The 20,962-nt window shown below is 32.7% G+C and overlaps 2 protein-coding genes across 2 annotated transcripts; both read left to right on the forward strand.

Moving 5' to 3' along the window:
* The first annotated feature begins 2,306 nt into the window (after window positions 1-2,306).
* On the forward strand, window positions 2,307-6,673 carry LOC139522850 (uncharacterized). The gene is made up of 5 exons (XM_071316457.1): window positions 2,307-2,425; window positions 3,749-3,813; window positions 4,269-4,637; window positions 5,032-5,226; window positions 6,222-6,673. The coding sequence occupies exons 2-5, from the start codon at window positions 3,753-3,755 to the stop codon at window positions 6,380-6,382; spliced, it is 786 nt and encodes a 261-aa protein (XP_071172558.1). The 5' UTR covers window positions 2,307-2,425; window positions 3,749-3,752; the 3' UTR covers window positions 6,383-6,673.
* A 7,826-nt stretch (window positions 6,674-14,499) lies between these two features.
* On the forward strand, window positions 14,500-19,434 carry LOC139522279 (V-set and immunoglobulin domain-containing protein 4-like). Its single transcript, XM_071315829.1, has 4 exons — window positions 14,500-14,611; window positions 15,111-15,473; window positions 17,752-17,946; window positions 18,886-19,434. Exons 1-4 carry the CDS (start codon window positions 14,551-14,553, stop codon window positions 19,032-19,034), a joined length of 768 nt encoding a protein of 255 aa, XP_071171930.1. The 5' UTR covers window positions 14,500-14,550; the 3' UTR covers window positions 19,035-19,434.
* The last annotated feature ends 1,528 nt before the right edge of the window (window positions 19,435-20,962 follow it).

A 20,962-nucleotide genomic window follows, 5' to 3' on the forward strand; every position in this document is an offset into this window, starting at 1 on the left:
ACTTTCTATTCAGACACTGATGATGTTTTACGCAGTCTGAGTAGCTCTTGAATACCGAATGGTTTGGTTAAAAAGTAAAATTACAAAAATACCAAACATCGAGCATTTTGTTGAGGGAATTTCAAAACAGAAAGTCCCACAAATCTGTAATAGATTGAGATATCATTGATATACCAAACCAAATGTTTCTTTTAAAACTGCATTTCACAAGGTATAACAAGAAAATGGAAAGTCTCTAATCAAGTGGCAAAATTAAAAAGTTCAAACACAACAAATGAATGGACAACAACTTTCACATTCCTAACTTGGTACAACCATTTTCGTATGTAGAAAATGGTGAATTCAATCTGGTAATTTATATTGCATATGCAGGTTAATTTGGTATATTGCTCGGTGGGAGAAATTGATAATTTAAAAATCAAAATCGTCTCGTTTGTCATAGATTCTACTACTGAGATGACCACTTATGTCAAATTCGAGATATAAGTCTAAATATCAGGCAGATGTTTCTTTAAAAACTAGTTCGTTCTTGAGGATTTATTAATGGAATCCAATCAGAAAAGACTCATTTGAAAATAAGAAGAGGTCGGCACTTTACTGTGACTTGACTATAGGTGTTGCCTTAACCATCACCTATTGTTCAATCAGAATGTAAAATTGACAATATAATTGGGACATTTAAATTGTCCGGTTGGTATTCTTAGAATTGAATCTACCTTAATGCTACTTGTACAGTTTACACTCACTTAACCTAAAATTGCAGCATCCTTTTTTCCTGAAGTTCTTCCATATAGGGTTCCTCTATTTTAAGATTGAACTTGAAGAAAATATTAATGGTTTTCATCGTTTTAAATTTCCAATATACTGATTGTTCTAACTTTAGATTTAAATCAGTACAAGACTTTCATAACTGCATGTAAAATATGTATGAAAATCAAAACTGTTTTTACATAATAAATGAATGTATAAATTTTTAACCCTTAAACATAGTATTTAACAATTCTCAATGAAAGAATAAATATCTATTCAGGTAATTTAGTTTCACTTTCCAGATGGATATGTTCTGCATTGCTTGAATCAATATGCATAAAATATTGAATTTATGAATTTTATATTTCGTTTAAATTCACTACCTAGATGCTATCTAATTTTGCCTCCTAAACATGACTGGATTTCCTAACATTTATGAAGGAGGACATAATTTATCAATAATATTTCGTGTAACTTTCATATGATTATGTACATGTAAAATCAAAATTATTTTGGAGTTCTTGTATATATTGCAGTGTTTTTCTTTCAAATCTATTAGAATAGGTGTGCATTAAAATACTGCGTGCACTCGTAAATAGTTATCAAAGGTACCAGGATTATAATTAAGTACGGCAGACGTGCGTTTCGTCTACATAAGACTCACCAGTGACGCTCATATCAAAATATTTATAAAGCCAAACAATTACAAAGTTGAAGAGCATTGAGGATCCAAAAATCCAAAAAGTTGTGCCAAATACGGCTAAGGAAATCTATGCCTGGAATAAGAAAATCCTTAGTTTTTCGAAAAATTAAAACTTTTGTTAACAGGAAATTTATAAAAATGACCACATTATTGATATTCATGTCAACACCGAAGTGTTGACTACTGGGCTGGTGATACCCTCGGGGACGAAACGTCCACCAGCAGTGGCATCGACCCAGTGGTGTAAAACATTTTATAGGATGGATTTGGATTGAGTTTTCCAAAAGGGAAACACAATTCAAAACTGGAATACATGTAAGGGAAATGATACAATCCCAAATGTTTCTTTGGCTTAAAATGTGGTTTTGAAAATTATCATCATAAAATTATGAATCTGACATGAAAATGATTGATTAGGATATATATCATGGAAATGAAGAAAAAAAATGTTAATAAAGTGGAGATAGTCAAATCTAGTGATAAATTTAATAATAAACATAAAATACTCCAAATATTCATAATGCGATGATACACTCTTGAATGTGATATTGAAATTATCATTTTAAACTTCTGTATTGCAAACTTTCATAAAACTACATCGGTGATCGTCACATCACCAATTAACGATGGCTACTCTTCAAACACTTCATTTCTTATTTTTTCCTATCTCTTTGTCTGTCAAATGCTTAACGAACTCCTTTTCTAATTATTAATATCTATTTTATCAGCAATCAAAGTTTAGCTTCAAAGTTACTGCCAAACTATGCTATAGTTTTAGTGGCAATGTGAACATTACAGGTTAGTTCGCCACTTACATAATTGTTATGCATTGTCCAAATATAAAATGGTGTCAGATTTAGTATCTAACTTTCTGTATTAACAGTTGACTGTAATCTTCACATTATTACACGCTGCTCATATGCACCTGTGATCTTATCATGACTATTGTGCATTGTATAACCGCTATATAAGGTAATATTTGTATCATACTTCTAAATTATCATTGATCTGTTGTTGACCTTCCTACAAGAATTTGTAGGCACTAACATTGTGATTGAGTATGATTCTACTGTTATCAGACAGTTACTTAGTATTTATTTCACTATAATATCTAAGGGGGAATATGAACAACTGAAGTTACATATGATTTATCTTTATGTAGGTCATGGTGCATATACTGTACCTTCGTTGTGAGTGAATAAGTGGATTTCATTTTAAATATCATACATATTGTTTGAGTAAGGGACAGATAATGCTTTGAATACTGCTACTCTAATACAAACAGCACAATTATCATATGAAACTTGCACCATTAAATTAATTGATTTATGATAGACATTCGCTTGGTTGAGTTGATGTTGTGTTTTGACAACCCAGTCGGTTTTCCATAAGGTAACCACCACTCTTTTCTATAATATTGCGCCTTTTTTTGTATAAGACAGACGTTATGAAAAGAGACTGTGATGCTAGCTGAGATCATTTCAGTTTTCCCATTGTAAACTTTCCATCTCACAACATGCAGCAACATCTTTGCTGTACGTTGAAAGAGTTTAAATCTCTAAATTGGTACGATATACCAGTGCTAGTGTTTACTGTGATGATTTCAAATAATCTCCTATTGAGACATTTCCTTGATAGAAGATTGCTGCTCACAGGAAAGCTATGGAACCAAGTGTTAAATTCAAATAGTAACCTCTTAAATGTCATGAGCGTCATTGTAAATGATATGGAATAACTGTGTCACTGATAACGAGGCATATGTTATATTTGTCGTAACAACTATTCCGCCTTTTTTTTCTCGTTTGTAACATCGCCGAAAGCAAATAATATCCGTATTTTTACCCACAGCAATATCAAATGAATTTATTTCTACAAGAAAGCTGAAGTATTTACATTCGGTGTATGTACACAGTTAGTAAAGATAAACATGACGACGAAAACACCGGAAAAAAGTATTAACAAAAATACCAAACTGCAAGGTAATTAAACAAAGGGGATTTCCGCTAAACCTGACCAAATCAAATGCGCGACAATATCAACAAACGGAACGAATGGAAAACAACAATGTCGAAATGATTCTACATTATGTAATTCCATTACGTAACATATTGTTTAAAAGTAACTAGAAAGAGAATTTCATATTGTTAAATTCTTTATTTATTGACATAACCTTGATGATATATGTAATCAGAATAGGATACTGTTGACTTCCTATCAACTGTATAATGTCAACAAAAGTCTTATATACAAAGGTATTGAAAAGTAAAGATGTACTAGTCATTTGACAACTTTCAGAAACATGGAGATGTATGTGGTCTTAGCTGTTCTTGGTATATATTTCGGTGGAGTACTTTCAAAAGGTAAATTGTATTATCTAAACACTTATCAAAGTATTTAAAAAGATTAAATACGTCAATAGCTTCTTTTAACTTCAAGTTTCGCTTTACGTTTATATGATTTATATGATAGAATGTCTTTTTATGTTAGTTTTGGATGAACACTAAGATTTGACAAAATCTAGCAAACGTGCATTTAAAAAAAAAATTCAAATGTCTACAGTTTAAATAAATAAATATTTTTTTTATGGAACCACAAAGTTCTTACATTAAGCTGCATTTTTAGTAAGAATGGATTTTCAATTTCCCTTGAATAAAATAAATTTCAAGGAAATAATCCTGCCGCTTTTCAAAAATAAGGTACCACATCCAAATCCAAACGAAAGGGATTTTAAAACATTATGTGCACATTATTCGTCTTTGGTTTTTGTTGAATGTGTACTCTCTAAAAAAAAAGTTCTTTAACACACATTTTCCAGATATCAATGTAAGGATAGAACCCGAGATTGTTTACCTAGACACAGACGACTTGATGATAACATGCGAGTACAATTCACAGTCTGTCAAAACTCCTAGATGGATAACCATCACCAGGAACGGTTGGTATGGAAAACATGACATGGTTACCATGACTGATGGGAATCCACCTAGTATTGGTTACTTCTTCAGTGGTAGTGAATTTACTAACAGAATGGAAGTAACCGGTAGTATTAAAGAGAAATTTGTAAAAGTATCGATGAAAACCGTGGAATGTTTGGATGAGGCCCATTACGAGTGTACAGCTGGTGGATTTAATGAGCAGCAGGGGCTGGAAAGGTTTACAGATTCATATTCCTTAGTTGTGAATTGTAAGTGTATTGATATACTTATAATACCATGTTTTATGTTATTTATTTGTTTAAACTATTATTCTTACAAGTTTGCCTGGTAAGGAGTATCTTTAATCGACCTTAATATGCTTTTTGGTGTGGTTAGTAATAATACTGCCCGTGCACACACTACATTTCTTCATTCTCTAATCAAAGGAGTAATTTCAAAGTCCTTTAGAAAAAAACTGGATACAATTTCAACTACTTTAATAATTATAAAGCGTTGCACAGGTATACATGGTAAACGAATGCTCTGCATGATACATATTCGCGAAAAACAATTTGTACGAGTTATGTTATGACCGATGTCGATATTCAAGCTTTTCATATATTGGGAATGAATTGACCTTTTAAAAGTTTTGATCTTTTATAGCACATGCACAGAGACCGATTGTGAAAATGAATAACTTGATTGTTCCTCCAAAGATGGCAATTGGTGTGGTAGATGGTGATGAAGTGAAAGTGGAATGTGATGCTCTGGTTGGCAAACCGCCAAAACCTATGTTCTGGTACCGGTATGACAACAATAATGGTTCCTATGTTATTGAAAGAAATATGATAACCAAAAGTTAGTATTATCGATTAAACACAAGATAAATTTTATATGCTCAGAACCATACCTTCTTCTTTGAAGTTAGTCAGCAATATTTAAAAATGTTCCCTTTCCCTTTACACAGCCATATTTCGTATTGGATGATGTTGCCTGAAAACCTGTTCCAATGCCTTCTTTCCTCTGAAGCTCAATAGGTTAGGTGGTGACAAAGTTTTTGAAATAGCTTCGTCAGATTATCAGATTTAGATGAAATGTATTTCCAATGGGTTTCTAGTTGACATAATTAAATACTAACTCATTAGCGTCAAGTTGTACAATCTTGGACGCAAATATTGCAGAAGTTGGTTCAATAAAAGGATTGGTGATTGTGTCGCCGTGTTGTATGAAAATACTGATATAATGTTCATCATTTGAAATTATTGCATTTTTAGTCAGAGGTTCTCTAAACCTACAGATCAACAATCAAAGGAAAATTTTCATTTATAATGAAAAATCATTGAAAAATAAGTAAATTATGAATTTTAAATCTTTGATAAATATAGATACAAGAGCGGCAAAAGATACCAGAGGGACTGTCCAACTCATAAATCGAAAATAACCTAAAAACCCATTGCTAAAACATAGAAAGACAAATAGACACATAATAGTACAAAAGACACAACATAGAAAACTCAAGACTAAGCAACACGAACCCCACCAAAACTGGGGGTGATTGCAGGTGCTCCGGAAGGGTAAGCATATCTTGCTGCACATGGGGCACCCGGCGTGTTGCGCATGTTATTAAAAACCCGGTAAATAGTCTAATTCGGTTGTTCACATTCGTTGTGAAGAGGGGAAGGATTGTAGTTACGACATAAGGCAGATATTCAACATAATTTGATCTTTTGAAACTCCATATCAATAGTGATCAACGTTCTGTTTTCTCGACAAAGCGAAACTTCTTTATTCTTATTGTTTTTTTTGTGTGCAATATAATGTTTCAATTAAACAAAAGAATGTTCTATTTACAGTTGAACGCAGATTGTTGGAGCGAGACCTTTGCAGATGGTATACAAAGTTTTCTATAAGATTTGTCGCCTCCTTAAGTACACCGGAAGTAAGACTTAGATGTGCCGTAGGTAATGAAGAGGAGGACGTCATTATTAAAGTCACACCGGCCATGGGTCAATAGAACATTTTAAACATTGTTACATGCATGATCACACACGTTTTCAAGTGAAAATATTTGTGTATCAAGATTGGATTTTCTTTGCTGTTTTGAATTCAGTATTTTGCAATATCTTTATTTAAAATTCAACAACTGATGCATATGTACTACTCAGTTGTGCACATTAGTACTCGCATGCATTTTTTTGTAGAACACAAATTAAAATTGATTTTTAAAAACCAAATGATATGCCAGATCTGTTTATATTCAATATTTTTCAAACTTGTAAATATGCATTAGAAAATGTTTCAAATATTGCCTGTTATTATTATATGTCTGTACAATTATATGCAATACATATAGACACAAAGTAATAAGATTTAAGTGAGAAGGTAAATCCAGAAAAGCTCTTCTGACGTATAGAACTTATAACGTCAATGGTCATATACCTCTGCTGGTGGACTATTAGTCCCTGAGGTTATCCTCATTTAGTAGTCGTTCTTCGGAATAGGCATGATTTATAACATTCCAAATAAAATTGTCCGTTTAAAATTTTGAAATTAATTAGAAACTAAGGTTTCAACTCCCGAGAGCAAAGTTGAGCTTAGATGGATTTGGCTATTTTTATGTACTTTTTTTTTATCGTATTGTCTTAAAAAAATTGCAATCAACACGTATAATAATTCTATGCGTCCGACACGCTTTTCTGGATTAACCTTCATCAGGAATGCTCAGAGCCAAACATTTGAAATTCGAAGATGTATAAGTACCGAAACCGTTGAAGCGCTATAAGTCCAAAATACCTAAAATAAATAGCTAAATTCATCTAAAGCCAACTTTGCCTGAGGGAGTTGAAATCTTAGTTTCTTAATAATTTCAAAATTTATAAACGAACAATTTTAGTAAAGTTTGTTAAATCATGTCAGTACCGAAGTACTGACTACTGAGCAGATGATACCACCGGGGACTGATAGTCCACCAGCAGAGGTATCGACCCAGTGATGTAAAAAATTGAAATCAACATGTATAATAATTCTATGCGTCCGAAACGCTTTTCTGGATTAACCTTCATCAGGAACGCTCAAAACCAAACATTTTAAATCCGAAGATGTATAAATATCGAAACCGTTGTAGAGCTTTAAGTCGAAAATACCTTAAATTAAAGAGCCAAATTCATATAAAGCCAACTTTGCCTGAAGGAGTTGAAACCATAGTTTCTTAATAATTACAAAATCTATAAACGGACAATTTTAGTAAAGTTTGTTAAATCATGTCAGTACCGAAGTACTGAATACTGAGCTGATGATACCCTCGGGGACTGATAGTACACCAGAAGAGGTATCGACCCAGTGATGTTAAAAAAAGGAAATCAACACGTATAATAATTCTATGCGTCCGAAGCGCTTTTCTGGATTTACCTTCATCAGGAACGCTCAAAGCCAAACATTTGAAATCCGAAGATGTATAAGAACCGAAACACTTGAAGAGCTATAAGTCAAAAATACCTAAAATAAATAGCCAAATTCATCTAAAGCCAATTTTGCCTGAGGGAGTTGAAACCATAGTTTTTAATAATTTCAAAATTTATAATCGGACAATTTTTGTAAAGTTTGTTATATCATGTCAGTACCGAAGTACTGACTACGTAGCTGATGATACCCTCGGTACTTCAACTGTTTCGATTTTTATATATCCCTGGCTTTCATTTTTTCGTCATTTTTCAGTTTCAAATAGGACGTCACTTGGCGTAGAGGTTTAAACGTATTCGGATGTGTCTACTTTTGTGTTTCAAATGTCTGGTTATGTAAATGTATTTCAGTTGTTTCCTGTAATTAGTTAATACTTCAGCTTTATCATGTACATCTTTTGAATATTCATTTTATTAAATTTACTGTTTGCAAAAGTATAAATTACTCTAAATTATAGGGATTTTCTGGTAACTTAACAGAAAACCCTTGCCGTTTTTGGCACAACCTTTTTGATCTTTTGGTCCTCGATGCTGTTCAACTTTGTACTCGTTTCGGCTTTCAAACTTTTGTATCTGTGCGTCACACATAGGTCTTGTGTGGACAAAATACACTTCTGGCGTATTAAAATTTTGAACTTGTTGCCTTTTGTTGGCTGTTGTGCGTGTGATTCTATGTCAATTGTGTTCTCCAATTTATTTATATTGTAGTCCTGTGTTGTCATTTTGATGTTATATTTCACATGGCCATAAAAGTGCGAGGTTTGTCATGCCACAAAACCAGGTTCAACCCACCATTTTTTCCTTTAAAAATGCCCTGTACCAAGTCAGGAATATGGTCATTGTTATATTATAGTTCGTTTCTGTGTGTATTACATTATAACGTTGTGTCGTTTGTTTTCTCTTATTTTTGAGTGTAAATTCACATTGCGATAAGACGTGTCACGGTACTTGTCTATCCCAAATTCATGTATTTGGTTTTGATGTTATATATATATGTTATATTTGTTATTCTCGTGGGATTTTGTCTATATGTGTTACATTTTAGTGTTATGTCGTTGTTCTCCTCTTATATTTAATGCGTTTCCCTCGGTTTTAGTTTGTTATCCCGATTTTGTTTTTTGTCCATGGATTTATGAGTTTTGAACAGCGGTATACTACTGTTGCCTTTATTTTTCAAATGTTTGGCATTTAGCGTTCCTGATGAATAGCGGTAATTCAAGAAAAGCGCGTCAAAAGTATTTATAACGTGTTGTTTTCATTGCTTTTAACCAAGAATACGTTAAATAAAAGCAAAAAACTAAAAAAAAAAAAGAGTTTCTGATGAGTACTGAATCTTAACTATAACTTACCTCGTCGTAGAGTGACATTTTTTCATCAATCCCCATCGTTAACGACTTTAATGTCCCAACCTTACAAATTGTGTATGTCATTTGAAAGCTTATTTATTATCCATACTTTCAGATTTGTTCGGTCGTAAAATATTCGTACAGTGAGACTTTTTGTGTTTCTTGGTACATATGACGTGGCCCTGTACTTTTAATGATCCCGCCATTATGTTATTGTTCTATTATAATATTGAAAATACTTTGAACGACAAAAAAAAAATTCTTCCTGTGTGACGTGTTCATTTTCTGACATCAAATACGCAACTACACTTAGAGTTGATGTAAATGCAGACACAGGACTTCAACTATTTCAATTCTTTATGGGTAGATTTTAAAAACATATATTAGTACACAATGAATGTGGTTGTAAAATTTGATAGATACTTTTTGTGCTTCTTTGTTAAATATTTGTTTGTTTTGATATTGTGACACAGTGAAGACTGCTGTACCCATATTTTTTACCATTTTGCCTGTTATGTTTGTTTTGTTCACGCATCGTTGTAAATATAATGGAAATTGATTCGACTGTCATACAAATGAGAGGTTTAGCGCTATAAAACCAGGTTCAATCCACCATTTTCTACATTTGAAAATGCATGTACCAAGTCAGGAAAATGACAGTTGTTGTCCATTCGTTTGATGTGTTTTATCTTTTGATTTTGCCATTTATTCGGGACTTTTCGTTTTGCATTTTCCTCGGACTTTGTGATTTTACTTTTTCCATTCAATTTTAGTCAAAGGACTTTCAGAAGTATTGATCAAAATGCCTTTTCCAGGCTCTTGTTTGTTTATCGTTTTATGAAATGGTATGTATTTTATAAAACGAAATACAATAATTCCTTATCAAAAATAAATTGCATAGTATTTACAGAAATGGCAAATTTTGCCCTATTTGGCACAACTTTTTGAAATTTAGGATAATCAATGCTCTTCAACTTTGAACTTGTTTGGCTTTTTAACTATTTTTATCTGAGCTTCACTGATGAGTCTTATATAGACGAAACGCGCGTCTGGCGTATTAAATCATCGCTAAACTTGACTGCATTTCAGTGTATACGGTTTCAACACGGAGCCTTGGCTCACACCGAACAACATGCTATAAAGGGCCCCAAATATACTAAACGGTAAACCAGCGGTCTAATCTATATAAAAACGAGAAACGAGAAACACGTATAAATTACAGAAACAAACGACACCTACTGTACATCAGATTCCTGACTTAGGACAGTTGCAAAACTATTTTTATCAGAGCGTCACTGGTGAGTCTTATGTAGAATAAAAGCGCGTCTGTTGAATTAAATTATAAGCATGGTACCTTTGTACTTAATTAAACCCCACCAAAAACTAGGGGTGATCTCATGTGCTCCGGAAGGGTAAACAAATTCTGCTCCACATGTGGCACCCGTCGTGTTGCTCATGTTATAACATTCGCTAAAAATCATAAAATTAGTCGTAAAGCAAAGGCTTTGATGAGAGAGTCAATGTTCATGTACATAGATTAAAACACATTTTTTTTTGTTTATGGCTCAAGGAACGTGAGTTCAATATATTGTATCGGAAACATCCTCTTATTGAAGCTGTCACAGTTGCCGAAAAAACAAACCCATCTAAAAATACTGTAAAATATGGACCATTTTGCTGTCCTATGTTTTAATCACGCACCAATTGTTGTCAACATCAGGATTGATTGATTGTTGGTGTTTTAATGCAACTTTTAAGCGGCACTCTTGTGCTTTTTTGTAGCGGTCAGTTCTAATGGATGGAGGAAACCGGAGTGCTCGGAGAAAAACACCGACCTTTGATAAGAAAACTGAAATCCCTCGTCAATTAAGATAAGATTGGAGTCTAGTGCACCCACACGAGCGGGGTTCAAACTCCCAACTTCAGTGTTGACTGGCTAGTGATTACAGTAGTAGAACTACTAAGACCACTTGGCCACCGAGGCCCCTTCAACATCAGGAAAAACATGTTTTACTTTGATTTAAGTGAGCTAGCTATAAACCATGTTTGACCAATCTGTTTCTTTGAAAAATGCCTGTACGAAGTAAGGAATAAAACAGTTGTTTTCAACTAGTTCAATTGTTTGATAAAATTTGATTTTGTCAGTTTTAATGGAATTCCCCATTTTTGATATACCTTGGAAGTTGGTAATTTTGTTACACACTTTTTTATAAAAGTGCAATGAGGATTATGTTAGTTATGTATAGGTAAAATATCATATCGGATAATACAGTTGTGTATACATTCCATACTAAATATAAACATGCCTTTAATTGTGAAAGACAATTTAAATCTATAACAAATCAATTTCGAAGGACTGTTCGTTACGTTAATTTCTCTCATTGTGAAAATAGGACTCAAAACATAGCTTATGGTCCTTCATTTTTTGTTTGATTTTCTTACTCAGGGTTTGTTTCTTTTTTTTCTCATTTTGCAGGACTATAAAGTAGAAATTTCGAATTCCAGTCGAAATTTGTACCTTTAAAAAAGTTCCATAAGTATCATAATCTCACAATGTCCTTCATATTAAACTCATCTGAAGGTTTGCTTGAAATAAACTAATCATTTAACATTTTATACATCAGACTCGCCTTTCGTCCACAAAAGACTCATCAGTGACGATTGAATCAAAAACGTTAAAAAGGTAAAATAAAATGCCGATCAGCATTGACGACCTTAAATTTAGAAAGAAATTTTGCCATTCGACTTAGATTATCATTTCCTTGGGTTCCAATAGCTGTTCGTTTTAATTTTTTATCTCTCCACAAAAGACAGTTATTTATTTAAAACTTTCACTTTCATCACTCATTTACCACTACTTTTTTTTTTATCACAGCTTAGATTGTGGTTTACCGTCTACGTTGTCTGGTCTGCTAAGACAATGACAATCAAAACCAAGGAGTACCGACAATGGCCTATTTCTGAATATGACTGTTTTACCGAGTTTGAATTTACATTGCTAATAGATTTGTCTCGGTGTCTATATATATATTCAACATTTACGTTTTTCGTTATGATGTGTCTTTTGTTAGTCTGATTCGATAATGTGTTATGTTTCATCTTTTGTGGTTTGGATTCTAATTTTATTTTCTATATGTATGTAAATGTTAAGATAATTAATCAGCTAGTTCATAAACATGATGTTAAGTTGAAAGCAACTATATGAACATGATTTATTTGCTTATTTGATTTAGAAGGCAACACCAACACGGTTAGAATATACAATTATTTACACCGTTACTGACATTATTTGATTTAAACATTCTTGTAATGATAACACCCGGTTCAAGTCACCATTTTTTCTAAAGGTGGATCATCATAAAGTATTTATTTCTTCAGATAGAACTTTTTCAACTTCGCCAAAATGAAATTTTTTCTATGTTTTTGTTTTTGTTTATAAATACAATGTAAAGCATTGGTCGCGTTGCTGTTTTTCGAGCTACAAGTCGTGCAAAATTGCTCAAATTTGTATAAATTGTTTATGAAAATACACATTTTTGTGAATAAAAAAATTTGAGATACAATTTGAAATAAAACATGAGAAATAAAGGCAACAGTAGTATACCGCTGTTCAAAACTCTTAAATCGATGGACAAAAAACAAAATCGGGGTAACAAACTAAAACTGAGGGAAACGCATTAAATATAAGACGAGAACAACGACACAACATTAAAATGTAACACACACATAGGTTTTTTAACATGCTTTAAAAAAATAAAAATACAAGATGGTATCAGCGAACTTGCTTTCTTGCTACAAATAAGAAAATGCAATTTCACTTTCATTACAGTTCAAAATATTTACTTTAAGAAATATATTAAATTGCCAAGTTGAAACATTGATTCTAAAAACATGAATATTTGGTTTTGTTTTAACGTTTTAGATAATGCCATGAATCACCTATTTTCTTTAAAACCAGTAAGTAGGCTTATAGTTATCAAAGGTACCAGACATATAATTTAATACGCCAGACCACCGTTTCGTCTTCATAAGACTAATTTTTGACGCTCAGATAAAAATAGTTAAAAAGCCAAACAAGTACAAAGTTGAGGAGCATTGAGGACCGAAAATTCCAAAAAGTTGTGCCAAATACGGCTAAGGTAACACAAAAAAATGAAGATCTGTTATCAAAGGTACCAGGCATATAATGTAAAACGGCAGACGAGCGTTTCCTCTTCATTAGACACATCAGTGACGCTCAGATCAAAATAGTTATAAAGCCAAACAAGTACAAAGTTGATGAGCATGAAGGACTCAAAATTCGAAAAAGTTGTGCCAAATACGACTAAGGTAACATATAAAATGAAAATCTGTCTTAAAAAATGTACAACGATTGTGAACTGCTTTTGAACAATCCAAGATGGCGGTATACAGTGAATAAACTCATCATAGATACCAGGATGAAACTTTTCTATGTGCGCCAGACGCGCGTTTCGTGTACAAAAGACTCAGCAGTGACGCTTTAATCAAAACGAGTTAAAAGGTCAAATATAGTACGAAGTTGAAGAGCATTGGGGATAAAACAATATCCAAACAGGTTCCAAAGACAGCTTAGGTTAACTATTTCTGAGGTAGAAAAGCCTTAGCATTTCAAAAATTCTAAGTTTTGTAAAAGGTGGTAACGCATTCCTGTTGTAGAAAAACCTTAGTATTTAAAAAAAAATGATTTATAATTATGACCGTATCAATGATAATTCATGTCAACATAGAAGTGCCGACTACTAGGCTGGTGATACACTCGGGGAATAAAAAAACTCCATCAGCAGTGACTCTATGCTTGTAAATTTACTCAACATAGATACCATGATACACATTTTGTATTTTCGCCGGACCCGCGTTTCGTCTACAAAAGACTCACTTGTGACGCTCGAGTAAAAAAAGTTATAAAGGCCAAAATATAGTTCGAATCTACCTTAAAATACCCTGTATCAAGTGAGGAATATTACAGTTGTTATCAAATGTCCTATTCAATGTATGTTGGCAATTATCTTTGTTGCAGTTCAATGTTTCTGTTATTCCGCTGGTTTCCTCTTTTTGGTTTGTGACCCTGATTTGTGTTCGCTTAATCGATTTATGACTATCGGACAGCGTTATACTACTGTTGCAATTATTCAACAAACTGTAAAGCACTAGAAATTATAGCAGGAATAAAGATATCTAGAAAAAAATATTGATAGATTAATTCAACGTTGGACCACGGACAGTCAGTGACATGAAGTCTACAACCTTCCATATTTATCTGTAAGTATGATATTGTATACTTCCTATCTACTATAATTTAACTAGGACAGAAGAACATGTATTCAGATATCTATTTAAAAATCCAAAATTTATGAAATATGATAACGTATGTCAGATTAGCTTTCATAGCTCTTTATTTGGCTGAAGCAGGGACAAAAGGTAAGTCATAGTACTAGTCTTTTTCAGGTGTTTACTATTATTTTATCTTAGAAACTATACCATGAACGTTATATTTAAGTTCCGCCTACGATAATAATAAAACATTATGTTTTCATGCCTTTGCGTACGTCCGTTAGTCAGTCTTGTATCAGGTCAAAGTGTTAGGTTAAGACAGTTGACAATAAAGTTGTGTCAACATCAGTTTGTTTATTATAATGCGAATCTATGCTAAGTTACTGTTGACCCGATTCACGGTTCTCTGAACCTAGAAATGAGATGCTATCAAATGGGCTGCCATAGGCTTTGGGTATTTATCAATTGTCCTATTCACAGTTTTGTTTCAGTGATTGTTCTCTTTTTAATTTGTTATTTCCTACATCTAAAAATTATTTTATTTTAAAATGTGACTTGTTTTCACTAGAAATTTAGCTCGAGACAATATAATATAGACTCTTACAATAATAAAATAAAAACAATGTTTACAATTCTTACTTATCAGATATCAACATTAAAATCGTACCAGAGCATGTTTACCTTGATTCAAGAGATGTTAATATATCATGTGAGTTCAACTCAAATTTGGTGAAAACTCCACAGTGGATAACTATAAGAAGAAATGGTCTTTTCCTATTACACGACGTAGTTATTGCTACTGGTAATAAAACAGAATTGGGCGAGTTTTTCCGTGATAGTAAATACAGATCAAGGATGGAGATTAGTGGAAGTGTAGCTGACCAACGTGTTAATGTTATGATGAGAACAATGGAGTGTGAGGATGAAGCACACTATGAGTGCGTTGTTGGTGGTCACAATGGCCAGTCACTGCAAATGTTTTCAGATTCGTATGCTTTAGTTGTTAATTGTGAGTATGTACAAAATTTATATCAATATTTCATTAAATTTGAAAGGAACCACTTTTTTAAAACATTTTCAGTGTTTCATTTACTTTTAGAATAAATGTACTGACAAACAAATGAAGGTTTCTCAAATAAATTGAAAAGTCGAGAAACGGGTAATTTTGACTATTTTTTTATTTTTATAAGCCGGTGCTATATAACGGAAATGATAGACTTCCTTAACTTTTTCGTCTCCAGCATATGTCATGAAAACCTTTTTAGAAATAAGTATAGAGCACCATATCTGAGAATCCAGTTATTGATTTCGGAGTAGACTAAAATTCTTCCTACCACTATATTTCATGTTAACAGACATTAGTATGTCCTTGTTTTGTTGTTGGAAACCCTAAAAATCAATTAAATAGAATGAAAAATAAAACTGCAAGTGCACTAGGTCATCATGGGGTAATGAAGAAAAGTGCAAAAGGACAATTGAATGACCGGACGAAAGAACGCAGAGACATAATGTGCAATATGCACTACCGATCGCGCGCGCGAATAGAAATTTAACGGAGATTCACAAGAAAATCAGTAACGATAAAAAGTGCTAGTGTAACAAAAAAATTGTTCCGGTGTGACATTTGTTCCGCCGGAACAAATTTCATAGGAAATATGTTCCACGGGAACTTATGTCATAGAAAATATGTTCCAGCACTATAAAATTTGTTCCGTAACTAATTTTTAACCAAGTGTGAAATAAGTTCCGGAACAAAAATCACAGCACCATGCATGAGTTTTGTTCCAATATTAAAATAAAAAAAAGAAGATGTAAAATAAGTTCCTGTGATATTTGTTTTGAACGAATGTATTTTATAGAAATCAATGAAAATGTTCTGCTCGAACCTACTTCACAGAAAATAAGTGCTTGCATGGGGTACATTTGCAATTGAAGGCATGACTGTAGGATGAAGATAAGGAATAAAAGAGAAGATAATATATCAATATCATAATTTGTATCTATATTTTATCGTTTATGTGGTATTCAACCTTCTTGTTTCCTGTTGATCTGTCATGGGTGTTCTAATCATACATGTTCTTAGCTTTGGTCACTGCACAGTTTTAAAAGAGTGTGTCTTTTTTTCCTTTATGTCTTTTAATATATTTGATCAGTCATTTTAAATGTTCATCTTTAAATATAAGACTTTTTATTCAGAATGACTTTTATTATTATTTCTTATTCTACTCTTTCCAGATTCATAAGTGTCATTTTTAGTATTATTAATTGAGTATATTATTAAACTTTTGCTTTACTCCACATAATCCAAATTGAATGTTTACACTTTTTATTTATTACATAATCAATGTAATACATGTTTTTTTATAATAACTTTAAACTCACTGATGACAAGTGCTCAGTATATAAGATAACTTGTTTAACCAGTGGAACATATTTCACAGACAAGGAACTTATTTTACCAGGTAAGGAACAAATCTCACAAATCCAGAACTTATTTCACCAGGTAAGGAACAAATCTCACAAACATGGAACTTATTTCACTAGATAAGGAACAAATTTCACCAACCCAGAACTTATTTCACTAGGTAAAGTGTGGAACTTATTTCATAGAGATGGAACAAATTATATAGAAATTGTCTATGAAAAAAGTTCTCCCAGAACATATTTCCTGTGAAATTAGTTCCACTGGAACTTTTTTCACAGGAACAAATTTTTGGCTCACACTAGCAGAGTGATTTGACTACAGGTTGACAACGTTTTTTTTGTAACTCAAACTGTTCAATTTTCGTATAATGATTATAAAAAGAAATAGTTAAACAAGGCTTGTTTCATTTAGAACCAATTATGTATGTTTATTCTTGCTTCATTCAATGTTAAACACATGTTCATAATTCTGGTACCTTTGGTAACTATTTACACTACTGGGTCGATGCCACTGCTGGTGGACGTTTCGTCCCCGAGGGTATCACCAGCCCAGTAGTCAACACGTCGGTATATCAATAATGTGGTCATTTTTGTAAATTTCCTGTTTACAAAACTTTGAATTTTTCGAAAAACTCAGGATTTTCTTATACTAGGCATAGATTACCTTAGCCGTATTTGACACAACTTTTTGGAATTTTGGATCCTTAATGCTCTTCAACTTTGTACTTGTTTGGCTGTTTAAATATTTTGATATGAGCGTCACTGATGAGTCTTATGTAGACGAAACGCACGTCTGGCGTACTAAATTATAATCCTGGTACCTTTGATAACTATTATTTTTTTTATTTTTTTTTATTTTACAGCTCACCCTGAAAGACCAACAATAACAGTAAATGGATCATCTGTTCTTAATAAGACATTCATAGGGGTAAAGGCAGGTGAAGAAGTTCATATAGAATGTGATGCGTATGTTGGGAAACCGCCTATAACTATGCACTGGTACAAATATGATGCAAACAATGGTTCCTATATCACCGAAAGAAACATGACAGGCAAACGTAAGTTTTATCGAAATTTGTCCCAAAAGATATTGAAAAATATGTGCAAAGAATGATTCAGGATGAATTGTATTTTTAAATAGGGAAATACCAGTGGTAAAATAACTCTACAAAACTGGAATGGGTTCTGTTTACAGAGTCTATCTTTATATATTATGTGATATGATCCAATTAATTTAAATTTTTTTAATATTCTTCAATAATGATAAATACAGAAAATTCTAGATTTGCAATATTTACAAATCTTGAAAGATCTGATATGCTACTGATGACAGCCTTTGAGTTGTTCTAAATATTAGGGATTGTCTACCCCAGGAATAGATTGCCTTAGATGTACTTCGCAAACATTTTGGAGAATTGGGTCCTCACTCTTAAGTGATATTTGCTTCTTACTTTATTTCATATTACAATTTTTGTTGATTTGGGTGTCACGTATGAGACTTTTGTACACGAACCGCGCGTCTGTCATGCAATATTGTAACTTGCTTTTATAAACCTTTGAAGCTTTTCCATCATTCAATTTATTATGATAATTTAATCAATAGTTTTAGTGTATAACAAACACGTACACGAAAGTTACATACTTACTTTATGAATAATATATATTTTAGATAGATGAATAGTTGGATAAATGAGGGATGAGAGATACCAGAGGGACATTTAAACTCATAAATCGAAAATAGACTGACAACGCCATGGCTAAAAATGAAAAAAAAGACAAACAGACAAACAATAGTACACATGACACAACATAGAAAAACTAAAGAATAAGCAACACGAACCCCACCAAATGTTGAACATCCAGAGGCAAATATTGTATGTATATCATGTATTTAACAATCATATTGATTTGTTTTTACAGGGGAGATAGTATTTTGCCAATATCTTCTGTCGAGTTTGAGATTGAATAAAATCTTATATTAACAATTTATTCTGCAGCTTCACGAAGATTACCGATTGGAAACCTATGCAACTATTACACAACATTTCCACTTGGATTTATTGCATCAATAAGTACGCCGGAAGTCAGACTTAGGTGTGCAGTAGGAAATGAACAGGAAGACGTGATTATAAATGTTTCGAACTGAATTGGTCCTTTTAAAAATTAAACCACAAACAATTTATCCTTGATCAAACTGTTCAAGTATATAGCTTAAGTGCCAGAACACATAAATAGAACTATTGTCACTTGAATTGTCATTTATATGGCAAAAGTTATAAATAAGCTGCTAACAATACTTTGATTTTTTTAAATACTAAGGCTCTTCTGCGTCAGAAATAGATTATTCGATGTTTTTTTGGCAAAACTTTCAGGAACTTTTGGTCCTCTATGCTTTTCAACTTCGTACAATTTTATGCCTTGGTATCTTTCAATCTTGGTATCTATAATGATATATAAAAAAGAAGATATGGTATGAGTTTATTTTCAACAATTGTATACTAAAATAAAAACCCATTAAAGACACTTATTTTCACTGAATGCCGCAAATCTCATTGTAGCTTTAAAAATCAAAATGTGATTAAAAAAAAACTTATTCAAGTTTATAAAATTAGACAAGACTTCAAAATCTTGGTATTAACAAACCATATTTTACTTTGCCTTATTCTCGACTGCAAGTAAGACCAAAGTAAAGGAAAAAATCTCGGATAAAAAAGAATTCTACATTGGGTAGAGGTACAGGGGACGGTTGAGATATCACAAAACATGTTTAACCCCACCTATCCCAAGTCAGGGGTCCCTGGTCTTTGTTAGTCTTGTGGTTTTTAAATTATTTTTTAATTCATTTATATGTTTTGGAGTTTTGTGTGACGTCCGTTTTCACTGAACTAGTACATAATTTTATTTAGGAGCCAGCTGAGGACAACCTCCGGGTGCGGGATTTTCTCGCTACGTTGAAAACCCATTGGTGGCCTTCGGCTGTTGTCTGCCCTTTGTAGGGTTGTTGCCTCTTTGATATATTCAGAAACATGTATTGTATTTGTCGATTTGTTTTTCTGTCAATTTCGTACAAAATATCTGAGCAATGACCTTTTACTGCTTGGATACAAAGCAAACTTTAATAAATTAGCCCCAATGATCAATCAGAGACATCAGGGCAAACTGATAGGTTGTAGTGTATAAAAGAAAAGTAAAATCACAAAAAATACTGAACTCCGAGGAAAATTCAAAAAGGAAAGTCCCTAATCAGATGGCAAAATCAAAAGCTCAAACACATATGTAGGACTCTAAAGTGCGATGGGGACGCTAAAGTACGATGGTCACGCTAAAGTGCGATGGTCTACGCTAAAGTACGATGCCTACACACGCTAAAGTGCGATTGTCCGCGAAAGTATAGACGTAATAAACGTACAATGAATTATGACGAGAACAGTCGTTTACTAACGAAAACTGAACATGCCGAAAGATAAATGTTTAAAATACAAAAAAATGTATTTGATTAATAACTTTAAACGAAATTTCCATGACTAACTTAATTTAAACCTAACCGTGCTTTGTTGGCTGAAGTAAATGTTTTTTTCCGGGTTCTGGAAGGACTTATGTCCTGCAGTCGACCATTTTACTATACAGATGAGATACAAAAGTATCCTTGATCTTGTTTCTATGTTAGAAGCTATAACGGATAATTGAAATTATTGTTTATGTTGCAGTTTTTTTTTCTACTTTGCGGTCCCCGTTCAAATATTTAATAGACTTATTGCCTGATTCAGTAGGAAGTAGGCATGATCATAATACAAGACAAGAAATAATATTACAGAAGTCAACACACGGACCCGTTTATAATCTAAAATGTGAATCTCTGTCATTATTTAAAACACAAATTAGTACCCAAAATAGTAAGGTCCCAGTGTATTATTATATAGGACATCGTTTTGGTCAAAATCTTCATGCTCGCTTAAGAATGGATTTAAGTTCATTGAATTCTCACCTTTTCGTTCGTTTTTAGTAAATTCATGCGTAAATCATAAATTGTCCGCTAAAACATTATTTTGTACAGTGTAGGAAAATATAACATGT

The sequence above is a fragment of the Mytilus edulis genome, chromosome 5, assembly GCF_963676685.1.
Source record: "Mytilus edulis chromosome 5, xbMytEdul2.2, whole genome shotgun sequence".
NCBI lineage: Eukaryota > Metazoa > Mollusca > Bivalvia > Mytilida > Mytilidae > Mytilus > Mytilus edulis.

What these genes read in the sequence shown, in the direction of transcription:
- LOC139522850 (XM_071316457.1), top strand. Translation starts at nt 3,753, where the DNA reads ATGGAGATGTATGTGGTCTTAGCTGTTCTTGGTATATATTTCGGTGGA. An exon ending in CGGTGGAGTACTTTCAAAAG is followed by an intron (nt 3,814 to 4,268) that starts GTAAATTGTATT and finishes CACATTTTCCAG; the next exon opens with ATATCAATGTAAGGATAGAA. An exon ending in ATATTCCTTAGTTGTGAATT is followed by an intron (nt 4,638 to 5,031) that starts GTAAGTGTATTG and finishes GATCTTTTATAG; the next exon opens with CACATGCACAGAGACCGATT.
- LOC139522279 (XM_071315829.1), top strand. Translation starts at nt 14,551, where the DNA reads ATGATAACGTATGTCAGATTAGCTTTCATAGCTCTTTATTTGGCTGAA. An exon ending in GGCTGAAGCAGGGACAAAAG is followed by an intron (nt 14,612 to 15,110) that starts GTAAGTCATAGT and finishes CTTACTTATCAG; the next exon opens with ATATCAACATTAAAATCGTA. An exon ending in AAGAAACATGACAGGCAAAC is followed by an intron (nt 17,947 to 18,885) that starts GTAAGTTTTATC and finishes TTTATTCTGCAG; the next exon opens with CTTCACGAAGATTACCGATT.